This window comes from Schistocerca nitens, chromosome 2 (genome assembly GCF_023898315.1).
Source record: "Schistocerca nitens isolate TAMUIC-IGC-003100 chromosome 2, iqSchNite1.1, whole genome shotgun sequence".
In the NCBI taxonomy this organism is placed as follows: Eukaryota; Metazoa; Arthropoda; class Insecta; order Orthoptera; family Acrididae; genus Schistocerca; species Schistocerca nitens.
This window is the reverse complement of record NC_064615.1, coordinates 1,074,485,574-1,074,498,991: the sequence shown is the minus strand read 5'-3', so window position 1 is coordinate 1,074,498,991 and position 13,418 is coordinate 1,074,485,574. Positions and strand designations below refer to the sequence as shown.

The 13,418-nt window shown below is 39.1% G+C and overlaps 1 protein-coding gene and 1 long non-coding RNA gene across 2 annotated transcripts in view; one reads left to right on the top strand and one right to left on the bottom strand.

Annotated features, from left to right (window-relative positions):
• Positions 1-205: 205 nt before the first annotated feature.
• On the bottom strand, positions 206-1,801 carry LOC126237471 (uncharacterized). The gene is made up of 3 exons (XR_007545074.1): positions 1,573-1,801; positions 976-1,045; positions 206-597 (listed from the first exon to the last, which is right to left on the bottom strand). It is a non-coding gene; the product is annotated as an uncharacterized LOC126237471 (long non-coding RNA).
• Positions 1,802-2,183: 382 nt separating this feature from the next.
• Positions 2,184-13,418, top strand: part of LOC126237470 (proteasome inhibitor PI31 subunit) — a 115,645-nt gene continuing 104,410 nt past the window's right edge. The window contains exon 1 of the mRNA XM_049947613.1: positions 2,184-2,424. Coding sequence (XP_049803570.1) covers positions 2,278-2,424 — 147 coding nt within the window. The 5' untranslated portion in view covers positions 2,184-2,277. The remainder of the gene's footprint in view (positions 2,425-13,418) is intronic.

Sequence of the window (13,418 nt, the reverse complement as noted above, 5' to 3'; positions counted from 1 at the left end):
TGGGGAGGTTCCCTTGTTAGTAGTGTTCTGGCGAACATTTCTATATTAATCGAATCAAATACAATGCCAGTTAGCTACCACATCAAAACTAGGTGAAATATAAAGACGAAGAGAAAAACAGAAAAGATGCAGACCTTACTTTCCCCATTGCGGAGATACAGGAGTACAGGGGTGGTACACCATTTCGACACTAACGATCTTTATTATTTCTCTTTCATTATTATTCATGTTATCGCGAGGCACATTATTTCGGCGAAGCGAAAACGAGAGGAAAAGAATACATTACATAAGTATGAAGTTTAGTGAAATTGTACACATCTTGAAGATTCAAACTTCTCGTATACATTTAGAAACAACACAAATTTAAATTGTATCTGTTCAGAGCGTGTAATATAATAGTCACTGATTCGATTTCTGCCTCGAGATACCAGGATTTATCTTGTGTGGCTCCAAAGTGAATACTGGGCGGTTCCTTATAACACGTCACTAAGTGTGCTTCCTTCATGACTGCCTAGGATATCCGTATCCAAACACACAGTTGTTGACAGGACGGCACCATCTTCCACAATTCCACCGCGCGTAGAGCTATGTCCTTGCCTTCGGTAGCAGTAAACCGATAAAAAAATAAAAACGTTACTGTATTAGGAGAAGGCACGAGTGTCAGTCAATGGAAACAGTAAAACAAATGAGAAATTATACGAAAAGTATTTTTTTTTTTTTTGCGAGACTATGACATATGCTATAACTTAATACCCGACAAAAGTAAATCATATGCAACAACATACGCTACGTTGAGTGGAGATTGTATCTAAAAGAAAATGTAAAGCAGTCACGACGGATGATGGTGTTTTTGCATTGAAAGTTCTCATTTATCACCATAGATGAGTCAATAAAAATGTTTACAATTTATATCACTTTTAAAAGTATTATCTACAGAATTATGATAGTGCCTGAAACTGTATTTCCATTTCTTACCTTTCAGTGTGATGAAGTATGGTCTGCTGACCCTCCATCCGAACGACGCACTGGGTTCCCAGCTCAAGTTCTGTAAATCGAAGCACATACTGCATTAAGCGAAAATACAGATGCATACCGTAGAGCTTTATAGCTTGTTCATTTACTGACAACAAACTGACTACTAGAGAAAAACATATTTATCTGATTTTGATGTCTAAATAGGTCGTAATTCTTTTCCATTCTGCTTTACGCTTAGTATATGACAAGACAATAATTACGTGAAGCAGCTCATGCACTGTTTTGCACATAAAAAACGTCCGAAACAATTTCAAAGCTAACGCGAAAACTCTTCTGTATAAGACGTTGTTAAAGACAACCTGCCACCTTACAAATCTTAATTCCATTGTACCAATAGGGAAAAAAAAGACCTAAAAAAATATTGCGCTTAAATGACATCTACACAACGGAAATGTTTTCACCATTCTAACTTTGATGACATCTGACATTACTCCACACCGAGGACAAACATACCATCTGTGCAAACCTATGGTGTTCTATACTATAAAAAATAGAGCATGTCAACGTGCGCGAGTTTATATTCTGTAACATACATACCTCGCCTGTTGAAAGGGCGAACCCTCACCGCAACTTTAATTTTATCGGTTGCCATGATGCTTCACAATAATGAGTACTGGAATAAATTAAACAAAAATATATACACCAAACGACTTTCACTGCGTTTCCCGGAACTTCACATTTTCACCCCATCTCATTTACGGAATGTAATTTACAATTGAACGGCACACGGACATCTCACTACTGCTCACAATGCGCCATCTTGAAACTGAACCTCTGTGAACTCACTTGTCAGAGAGCGAAAAGTGTTTTCTTTTTTCAACACAGCTAAGTCGACTGTAGATTCGAGCTATCGTTAAGACACAATCATTAGCACACCGTTTCGTCTTAAATGTAATTAATTCACATGTAGTATATAAAAAATAGTTTTAATACAATACTGAATTGTTTCTTTTCTCGGAAAAACATTTTAAATTCAAACACAATTTCATAAACAATTTTAATTTTAACTCTTCTAATCAATAAATTTAAGATTATTACATTACATTAAAATGATTCATAACAGTGTGTGCTATTTTTCTTAAAGTATGACTTAATATCGAATGACATTTTATCATTGACAGTATGATCATCTTTGACGCAAAGTGTATGATTCTGCAGTTTCTGAAAATGTTTGGGAGTTTTGTTTTGCTTTTGTAGAACAAGTATATTCTATCAGGTGGAAAAATAAACTTAGCCGACGACATGTCAGGTGCAAAGGAATTGTTTGGATGGGACTTGTTGTATCGTCTTGTAGAAAACACAATAACAAGAAAAGAAGATATTTTAGTTGCTTTAGTACACTGGAAGCTGATTAACTGTGGCTTCAAATGTCTTGGAGTTGGAAATGATGTAAGCTTTTACGTTGTTTTATGAACTAAATACCGAAAACCGATGCATTTAACAAATAAACCACCGAATGTTTTTGCTTCGTCACACCATATAGATAACTCAGACAGTTTTTGCGATCTTCAGGTATTATTAACGTAATGTCACCACTAACTGAGCGACGCAAAACGTAACTGTTCGATGTCATTTGTGTCATGTCACAATTTCATGCAGTTGCCGTTGCAAATTTGTCACACTGCCATATTCCCAAAAATCCTCAACATGAGTACGGAGAGATTGTAGTGGTCTTTCATATAATAAATTCATTTTGCAGACGTGTGTCAGTGTACTATGCTTATAAAGACTTCTGTGATTGCTTTTAATGCTACATTGGTAAAGTTCATACGTTTTTATGCGTGTGAGATTGTAATTGTAAGCTGTGACTCCATAGACTAAGGAGTAACGGTACTTTATGAACAGAATGCGGAAATGGTATTGATTATGAAGTTTAGCCAGTTTTGTAACTCTCTTTTGATCCATTGCGGATACCGCTCAGTGGCCGGTCAGATATTTACTAAAGAAAAATTAACAGACAGTCGTATGTTTTCAGAAGTTATTTTTATTTACACGACCAGTTTCGGCATCTCATTAATGCCATCTCCAGACCCCTGTGCACTCCAGTATAGAGATTTCCTTCTCCATCGTTGACAGAGTTAGTGGTTTGTCTTAAGATTTAAATGCTACATGTGTATTAAATTTCTTTCTGCAAAGTGTTCTTCTATTTGGAATCAGCGCACAGAGGACTTCTGGAAAATTAGTTAGCTGACATGGCAACCAATAAAAAAGGGTGAATAAGGCACTTCAGAAAAAGGGAAATACGGAAGCGTCCGATCCCGCCCGTCTGCTTTGACCCATGACGTCACAAATATGGCGGAAATCTAAAACAAACACACACACTTTCCACAAGAAGCCTAATGACACTAACGGGACAAGCGCGGGAAATGGGGTGTTTTGGGTGGGGGGCAAACTAAATGTAAACAAATTTAGACGCATTGCGTAGCTACAACATGTAAGTGAAGACAGCCATGCATGACCACCCACCTCCCCAGGGGTCGTAACACCTGCAACCCATAGAAGATAAAGATGCTTCAGTAGCTGATTAGTGTTTTTTGTCTTTTAAAAAAAAAATCTCACGGGATAGAACGAACAGATCAGAAAGATAAATATAATAAACTAAAACAGAAATTGGAGGAAACAGATAATTAAAATAAGTAATAAGTGTTTTTAAATTTAAAAAAAAATCTCACGAGATAGAACGAACAGATCAGAAAAGTAAATAAAATAAGATAAAACAGAACTGGAGACAGCCACACTCAAACCAAACATGACGTCACACACGACAACACCCTTACGTCACGGGTCAAAGCCGACGCGTGGGATCGGACTCTTCTGTCGACCCCAGAAAAAGTATCAAACTGTGTATACCACAAACTGTGGTATAATATGGCCCTTCATCATTGCATTGGTTTGAAGATGTAGTATCATTCAATCATGGGAATAATGGGCATGTGGAATATTAAGCTGCAATTTTGTGTAATGTACTATCTGACAATAACACTTTCTTACAGCCACTTGGGAGGGATGTAGGCCTAATAGTTATGATCTATCTTTGAACAGAACATTTCGTGATGTATGCATTCCCTTTCATGAGATGACTTAGCAGAGTGTAGTTTTTATGGCATGCTTCAAGTTTTGTAATACAAACAGTTGTAAAGTTTCACTTGGAGGTTGTAGCATTTTACTTTAGTTGTTGATGAGAGTTTTTTAAGTTTTAAAACTTGATACTTTTTCTGAAGTGCCTTATTCACCCTTTTTTATTGTTGACCCAGGAGAGAGTTTCATGATTGTTCATTTCCTTCATTTCTATTTTAGTGGTTTTCCTACATCAAGACAACTGCTTCACTTTTAAATGTGATTGCTTGTGTTATAGTGTGCTAATGAATGAATGGGAGAGAGCCAGAAATGTAATAAGGAATTTAGTTTTCACCATGTTGTGTTTGGAATTTTTCGTTTCTTTTTATTCTCCTCCCCCTCCCCTCCTCCTCCCCTCCCCTGCCCCCTCCAACCCCTCGCCTTTCTGCCCTCATCCCCTGCCCCTCATCCCCCAAACAAGGATTAGGCACTAAGGTTTGTGCATCATAGCTGATCATCTGATATGTGTGCAGCCTAGTACAGGGAATTGGCAATGCAAGTTTGCCTACCCTGCACAGCAACCATAATATGGTCTGGGAACACCCCAAACACTGCTAGCTTCTAAACAGGAACGACCTGACTTGTTCGTTTGATTGTGATAAATTATATTACTAAGGACATTATTTTAATGACACAATTAAACAGTCATAATAATCATCAGCATAACGTTTATCAGATAAAATTGGTATCAACCCTGATGTTCAAAATGGATGTGCAGTGAAAGAGGGGTGGTGATGTGTACCCAGCAATGTTATCATTTCATCCAAGGAGTACCATAGAAATGAGGTTTGTTATTGAAAAGTGAACTCTCTGAAGGAAAGTTTTGCATCCCACAATTCAAAAACAACAAAAAACAATTAGAAGGTATGTGTATGATCCAGGGACATTTTTGGTCATTATTATCCTGTTACAGTCAGCACTGATGCTGATGTGTAGAGCAACAAATTGATCAACCCATCTTTCATTTTTGTAACAAGGAGAGGTCTCCAGAGATGGAATCGACTTTCTGCAACCATCTGTATGGTGATATAGGTTACCCCAGATATCAAACCCTGCAGACATTGACGTGTGTGGACCTTGTTTGCAGGTAATTGATGAAAATAAATTTGGAATTCTGCGTGATGCTCTAGAGCAAAAAAATAGTAATTGTTCACACAGTGGCATTTTGGTGTAGTGGTCAACGCACATTCTTGACACACAGGAGCTTGTGGATTCTAATCTCATTGAGTGCTTTAAAATGTTTTGGTTTCAGATCTTGTCTTTGATTATGAGTTTTGTTCAAATAATTGGTTTAAATGTAGTTTTTTAAATTTCTAAATTACCTGGGACCGTAACCTACATCACCATGTAGATGGTTTCAAAAAATCAATCCCATCCCTGGGGCGCTCTCCTTGTAATGCTAATCTTCTGAACAGAATGAGTAAAATAAATGGAAAAGGTCATTGACGGAATGGTTCTAATGATACAGTGAAACTGTAATGTTTTGTTTAATATTGTCCATGTTCACAGAATTGTTTGAGTTCTGTGACTGTAATTTAAATTTATGAAATAATGTTAACTGCTTCGGTCACTTTTTACTAGTAATATTTATTGTTGTTGTTGTTGTGGCCTTCAGTCCTGAGACTGGTTTGATGCAGCTCTCCATGCTACTCTATCCTGTGCAAGCTCCTTCATCTCCCAGTACCTACTGCAACCTACATCCTTCTGAATCTGCTTAGTGTATTCATCTCTTGGTCTCCCTCTATGATTTTTACCCTCCACACTGCCCTCCAATACTAAATTGGTGATCCCTCGATGTCTCAGAACATGTCCTACCAACCGATCCCTTCTTCTAGTCAAGTTGTGCCACAAGCTCCTCTTCTCATCAGTTCTATTCAATACCTCCTCATTAGTTATGTGATATACCCATCTAATCTTCAGCATTCTTCTGTAGCACCACATTTCGAAAGCTTCTATTCTCTTCTTGTCTAAACTATTTATCGCCCACGTTTCACTTCCATACATGGCTACACTCCATACAAATACTTCCAAAAATGGCTTCCTGACACTTAAATCTATACTTGATGTAAACAAATTTTTCTTCTTCAGAAACGCTTTCCTTCCCATTGCCAGTCTACATTTTATACCCATAGTGCTCAGAGCCATTTTACATTTTATATACTCTCTACTTCGACCATCATCAGTTATTTTGCTCCCCAAATAGCAAAAATCCTTACTACTTTAAGTGTCTCATTTCCTAATCTAATACCCTCAGCATCACCCGATTTAATTCGACTACATTCCATTATCCTCATTTTGCTTTTGTTGATGTTCATCTTATATCCTCCTTTCAAGACACTGTCCATTCCGTTCAACTGCTCTTCCAAGTCGTTTGCTGTCTCTGACAGAATTACAATGTCATCGGCGAACCTCAAAAGTTTTTATTTCTTCTCCATGGATTTTAATACCTACTCCGAGCTTTTTTTTTAATTTCCTTTATTGCTTGCTCAATATACAGATTGAATAACATCGGGGATAGGCTACAACCTTTATTAGCAAGGAATATTTTGGCACCATGTTGCAGCCATGAGATGCAGTTATGTGCACATTACATATATCTGAAGTATGATGAGTATTATTTGCTGGTTAGTCCAGTGAGGTTATGTATCATAATTTAGCTGTTTCTGCTGCAAATTTATTGTGTGACTCACCCATTACAGCAATGAACACATTCCCCTCCCTTATGATTTTCACAGTCAGAGGTGTACATAATTCCAGAGATGCTTAACTCTCTGGAGTGATTCAAACATCTGAGTGTGAAATGTTAAGGGAAGATGACTGGCATGTTCTGCCACACATGCTATTCGGCATTATATTCAGAGGCTGCCACACAACAGGCAGGTCTCAGCATGGTGCTGTTCACAGAAGACATTTGAAGACTGGGTGCGTGATTTAAGTAACTGCATGCTAACACTCAGCCAGTTTCAGTTATCACACAGTCCCAGTTCCAGCAGTTCTTGGACAGTCGTAACCCAGTAGTCATCAGCAGTGAACTCTGCAAATCCTTACAGATGCTGACTAGTCTAATCATTGGACAGTTAATGCCAAGCATCTAACATTACTGTAAGTCATAGTCAAAGTGGCTTACTTATTGGAAGACTGCTCTTGAACTCTCCAAACATCAATCAGATAGTTAGAAATCGTCTACTTTGTTCATCAGTGCCATGCTATCTTAAAGAGTTGAGTATATTTTTTGTGATGTGTATCATTTCAACAAATGATTGTTATTGTATTCATGTGTTGCCACTAGTTATTCTGTTGTAGAGATTGTGCTTTGTGAAGGGTGTGCAGCTAGCATGCAAACAGATCATTTCCATTTAGGAAGTTATCTGTGGTAGGTGGTTCATTTCCTGCTACATTCATGTAGGGCACCTACCTAAGATTTACACAACAGTGATATGTTTATTGCTGTGTTCTGTGTGTCAGACAGATTCCCAGCAAAAATGGTTAAATTGCAATATGTAAGCATACTGGCACACCCAGAAAATAATACTCATCATACTTCAGATTGATGTTATGTGCATGTAACTGTTATGCACCTGATTGTGGCAGCATGCCGCTGAAATACCTCATCCTTATAAATATTAGTAAAAAGTGACTTGAGCAGTTTAAATTATATAATACATGTAATACGTTGTTTCTGGGTGTAGCAGGATCAAGTTTTTGTAAGAACTCAAGTGTCTAATCCACATTTTAATTTAGAAAGATATTTTGCAGTCATAAAGTTAGTGTACTAGAATAATTGTACCATGGCGTGTTCTGTCAATGAGACCATGACTGGCCTTGCTCAGGAAGGGTGCTTTTGAGGCCATTTCAGACAGAATCATCTCCCATATATTGCAAAATGAGCAAAGAATGGATTTCCCTAAGCCAAAGGTAAATTTTTTGGAATGTCCTCAGTGTGAGTGGACTGTTCTAAGTGTCAGTGTCAGTGGAAACTTTTGTGGTCATTACAATGTAAGTAATAACAGTGGAGTGTCCTATCGGAAGGCAGCATCAACTTAAGAAGCGTAATTAGTGAAAGAAGGAGCAGACTGAATGAGAAGCTTTGTTGCTGCAACAAAAGTCAGTCAGTTTGCAAGCATAGGTTGAGTGACTGAAAGGCCAAATGTTAAGCAAATTTTATAACCTGCTCTGCACAAAAGAAATTGAACTCAGGCTTGGAGAGAAAAAGGGAGTTACACCAGTCTGCAGGGTGTGAGTTGGTAATTATAATTTTGAATCTTTCATCTTGTCTAAAGGCCAGAGCTGTGGCCCAGAGCAGCCAATGGAGTTACAGTTCAGATTAGTAATGTGAGCAGGAAGTTGCAGATTGCAGAATATTATATCTCGTCTTATGCAGATGTGGGATCTCAGTCAGGTGGCAGGAACATGGAGTGCAGGTACTGTTAACATGAACACAGACAATTACCTTTTATTCTAAGTAATAGTAACATTAAGAAAAGAATGAGTACATATCTTTCTGATAGCAGTTGACTGTGCACGTTCCTTATTACCACAAGTTCTGACTTACCCAGTCAGGCTTCATGTTATGAATGATGATTACAAAGTCCATACATCCTGACCAACAAGTACATGAGAACATTGTGTAACAAGTACAAGAACAGGCCACAAGTGAGTGTGAGAGAAGCCATTTTCATAACTTAAATACTCTTGCCACTGAACCTTGGAGTGGGGGGTCCCTTGCAGATTATTGCCGGCAGTGTAACAACATTGAAGCAGCACTCCAGGACCGTGACGACAGTTGTGGGAAGCATGATAGTGACTAGTGCCATGCATATTTCAAAGTGCGATTGACCGGCAGTGGTTGATACTGCACAGAGGAAATAAAAAATTGTGGTTACAGACCCCTTTGCATATGAGTGATCTGAAAAGGGGCTACTGGAGAGACTTGGGTATATTCTAAGTCTAGCTGTATAGTACTTAACAATGACGGGCCCAGATTATGCCATAGACTTAACAGCTAGCTACAGAAGGCATTGTTTTCTGTGCAATCTAATATGTTTAATTTTGTATGACTGTAGAATCTTACACATTTTACTGTTTTTCTCAGGATTATTTGCTGCAGGCACTCGAGGACATTGATTGAAGCCAATGTCTGTAGATGGAGACAACAAGCAGTATACAACCTGTGATTCAACAGTAAATCTTTTTTTTTTTCCTATTTGCAATCAGATGGTAACTGGGCTCAATCAGCAATGCAAAACGATGGGTGAAAGGTCGGAGCTATACAGTCAACTGTTATTAAACCCATTTAATGGGCTTAGTAGTGTAGAAGAGTGAGTAACTTCACGGTAAATGATGACAGCCAAAACAGTTGCAGGATAAAGATTTATTAAAATTCTTGGCCAAGGTTTCGGTATATATAAATATATCTTCATCAGAAGTAAAAAATCTCAAATTACATCCTGCAATGGAGATTAATAAAAACAATTGTGCCAAAGGCATCGTCAATAGTTAAGACATCATCTCCATTTGTACAACATGATTATGGACACAGGGTCAAAGCGAATACAGTTTAGCACCAGTACTTTGCCTATGAACTATCGTGACGAGAGTGTCTCGCCACAATAAAGGAGTATTTGTTTTGTTAGTCTATTTCCATCCATTCGGTAGAGGTGTCCAAAAAAGGTTAATCTTCGTTTGGCCATTACTTCAGATTTTTTCTCTATATTGGTATTTTTCATATTTTCCAACCATCTGCAGTTTTTATTGCACCCATTATTTTTCTAATAATTATGCTCTCCAGTACCTCTAGTTTGTTCATCTTGTAATTCATTGTTAGGCATTCAGATCCTTATAAACATTCTGGTCGTACCACTGTGGTGTAGTGTTTTAGTTTTTTTTTCTAGATATACAGTTACTGTTGTAAATATTTTTGGGTAAACCATATGCTCTTTCCATTCTGTTAATTCTTACATCTGTTGCAGATTTTTCTAGTCCATTCTGTTGTATAGTTTCTCCAAGATATTTAAATTTATTTACTCACTCTATTTTACCTGTATGTTTTTCTATGAGTTTTGGCACATTTTTTATTTTTTTCATGAAATGATGATGGTGTCATTTGGTGAAATATTGGTGGTTGTTGAAGTTGTCACCTGGCTGCATTGCAGCATTCCTCCCAAAATTGTGTCAGAATAGTTTGAAGAAAACTTGGTTGTGCACTGATGCTAGTGTGGCTCCTTGATGCATCTGTTGAACGTCTCTGTGACACCATGAGGTAACGTACACACTTTGTGTGTTGTAACATCCATCTTATCACGAATCACACCTGTATCAGGGCAGAAGGGTAAGCAACATCTCACAAATAAGCTGTGTGTAATTTAATTTCTGACAAGCATATGTATGTGTACAGCAGGCAAATTTTAAGCTTTATGGTGCTCATTTGCCAAGACTACATTATCACAAAAATGGTGGCCATCCTAGTGAAAGTTCAAAGGTGAGAGAGAGGCAATGTTTACTAGCAAATTTACCATTTAGCACATGACTCTAATAACTCCACTACATTTTCATGCTTTACAATAAAAGAGTAAAGTGTGTTCCTGTTTATTTGTCAGAAGTGATTCACTTAACCTCCTAATTCATCAACTCTCCTATTAACTTGTCAGTGCATTTTATTTCCATCATTGATAGTGTGTTGTAGAGTTCTTTTGCCATTAACCACAGGAATCCAGCAATGTAAAGTGTGTTGCAGATGTCAGGCACTAGTATACAGGACTGGCTGGATTCAAATCTCTGTCCACCCACCTCGAATTAAATATTTAGTGATTTCCTAAGTCACATCAGATGTATCTAGAGATAGCTCCATCAAGAAGGCCGTTGTATTTTATTGTATTGTATGTTAACCGAGGACCTAGAAATGACAGAGAGGCTCCGTCCCCGCCGCAGCCGCAGTGGTCCACAGCCCCACGACGGCTACTGCCGTCCACTTCACCCCTCCGCCGCCCCACACTGAACCCAGGGTTATTGTGCGGTTTGGCCCCCAGTGGACCCTCCAGGGAACGTCTCACACCAGACGAGTGTAACCCCTATGTTTGCTTGGTAGAGTAATGGTGGTGTGGTTGTGTACGCATACATGGAGAACTTGTTTGCGCAGCAATCACTGACATATTGTAACTGAGGCGGAATAAGGGGAACCAGCCCGCATTCACCGGGTGGATTCGTGCGGGGGACCAGGCACTCCTTCCCACCTGGAAAGTTGTGCATTGACTGCATGGCCAACCGGGCGAGCTAAGAATGCCATGGTCAATTTTTTGCCCTGTGTTCATCCATTTGAGTTGTTTTACTTATGTAATGATCACATTGTGGCTGAGATCTTATACCCTGACCTCCCTAATGTTTTGTGTGGTAGAAAGGAGAAATTTTATTTAGTGTGACACATAATGGGACATGGACTTGAGTCTGAAGGAACACTGTAACTTGGCCCATTTTTCAGAGTGTCATCCATTACTCCTTTCTTTTCCTGACATGCATTAGTAACTTATTACAGAGCATACCAGAAAAATCCAAAACTGTTTATTTATCAATGATAAAGGCAAAATTCCTACAGTTTCATATTAGAAACAATAATATCAGCGCACACTCCGCTGCAGAGTGAATATCTCATTCTGGAAACATCCCCCAGGCTGTGGCTAAGCCATGTCTCCGCAATATCCTTTCTTTCAGGAGTGCTAGTTCTGCAAGGTTCGCAGGAGAGCTTCTGTAAAGTTTGGAAGGTAGGAGACGAGGTACTGGCAGAAGTGGAGCTGTGAGTACCGGGCGTGAGTCGTGCTTCGGTAGCTCAGTTGGTAGAGCACTTGCCCGCGAAAGGCAAAGGTCCCGAGTTCGAGTCTCGGTCGGGCACTCAGTTTTAATCTGCCAGGAAGTTTAATAATGAGGAAGGTAGTGATGAATTCCTGGTTCACAGATAATGAAGGGACTCTAATTACTATAAAACTATTTGAGATTCAGTTTCTCACACACCATTCGTTTAGGGGTGACATTTGCTTCTTTGCAACTATGGTGAAATTAGTGAAGTGGAAGACATCTAAGTTTTGGGATTGGGTTTAGACTGGAAGCTTTCATAGAAGATACATGTTCAAGATCTTCTGCAGGATGCTATTTTTGTGATCAAACTTTGGCCATGAGTAGCATCCATGATACACTTGAGCTGATTTACTTTCAACAGTAATTATTGTCATATGTCTTTTTTCAAGACAACCAAGTTCAGATGCAGAAGATCTTTTTGGTCAAATAGGTTCTGTTCCATAACAAAATCTAACAGTGATTGTTGTTTCAGAATCCCTGCTAGCAGGCATCAAAATGGATTCAGAGGAGCTGGTGTGGTTATTGCAGCTGGATAATATAGAGGGTGCATTTGATGTGTGGCATGGACAGAGCCACTGATCCAGATATTTACCTGAGATCGAGCCTTTGCCTCACACAGTACTCTGTTTCTGTCTTCTCAGTGCCAGTCGCTCACACTGGTCGCATGATGTGTTTTCCTCCAAGCTCGTTCCTGTCATGTTGTTCAGACTCTCTGCTCCCCCACAGACTGACTCACATGTTGAGATTCGTTCCCTCTTCTGGGTTCAGGGCCCCAGCTTGCAGTTGATCTGCCTTGGGCTACCATAGTTACATTCATGTCAACAGTGATGATCCTGCTGCATTGCCATGCCCATGCATAAACTAAAGTGGTGACATAGGACGTTCTTAATGCATGTGACACTTGTCTTTCTCTTTGTAGTGTTCATTTATGGGCACCGTGTACCCGGCATTTTTACAATGCTGGTAGGAGCAGCTACATCTCCAGAAGCTTCAGCAAGAGCAGATGTGGAAACTGCCCTGTTGTTGTTGTTGTTGTTGTTGTTGTTGTTGTTGTTGTGGTCTTCAGTCCTGAGACTGGTTTGATGCAGTTCTCCATGCTACTCTATCCTGTGCAAGCTTCTTCATCTCCCAGTACCTACTGCAACCTACATCCATCTGAATCTGCTTAGTGTATTCATCTCTTGGTCTCCCTCTACGATTTTTACCCTCCACGCTGCCCTCCAATGCTAAATTTGTGATCCCTTGATGCCTCAAAACATGTCCTACTAACCAATCCCTTCTTCTAGTCAAGTTGTGCCACAAACTTTTCTTCTCCCCAATCCTATTCAATACCTCCTCATTAGTTACATGATCTACTCACCCTATCTTCAGCATTCTTCTGTAGCACCACATTTCGAAAGCTTCTATTCTCTTCTTGTCCA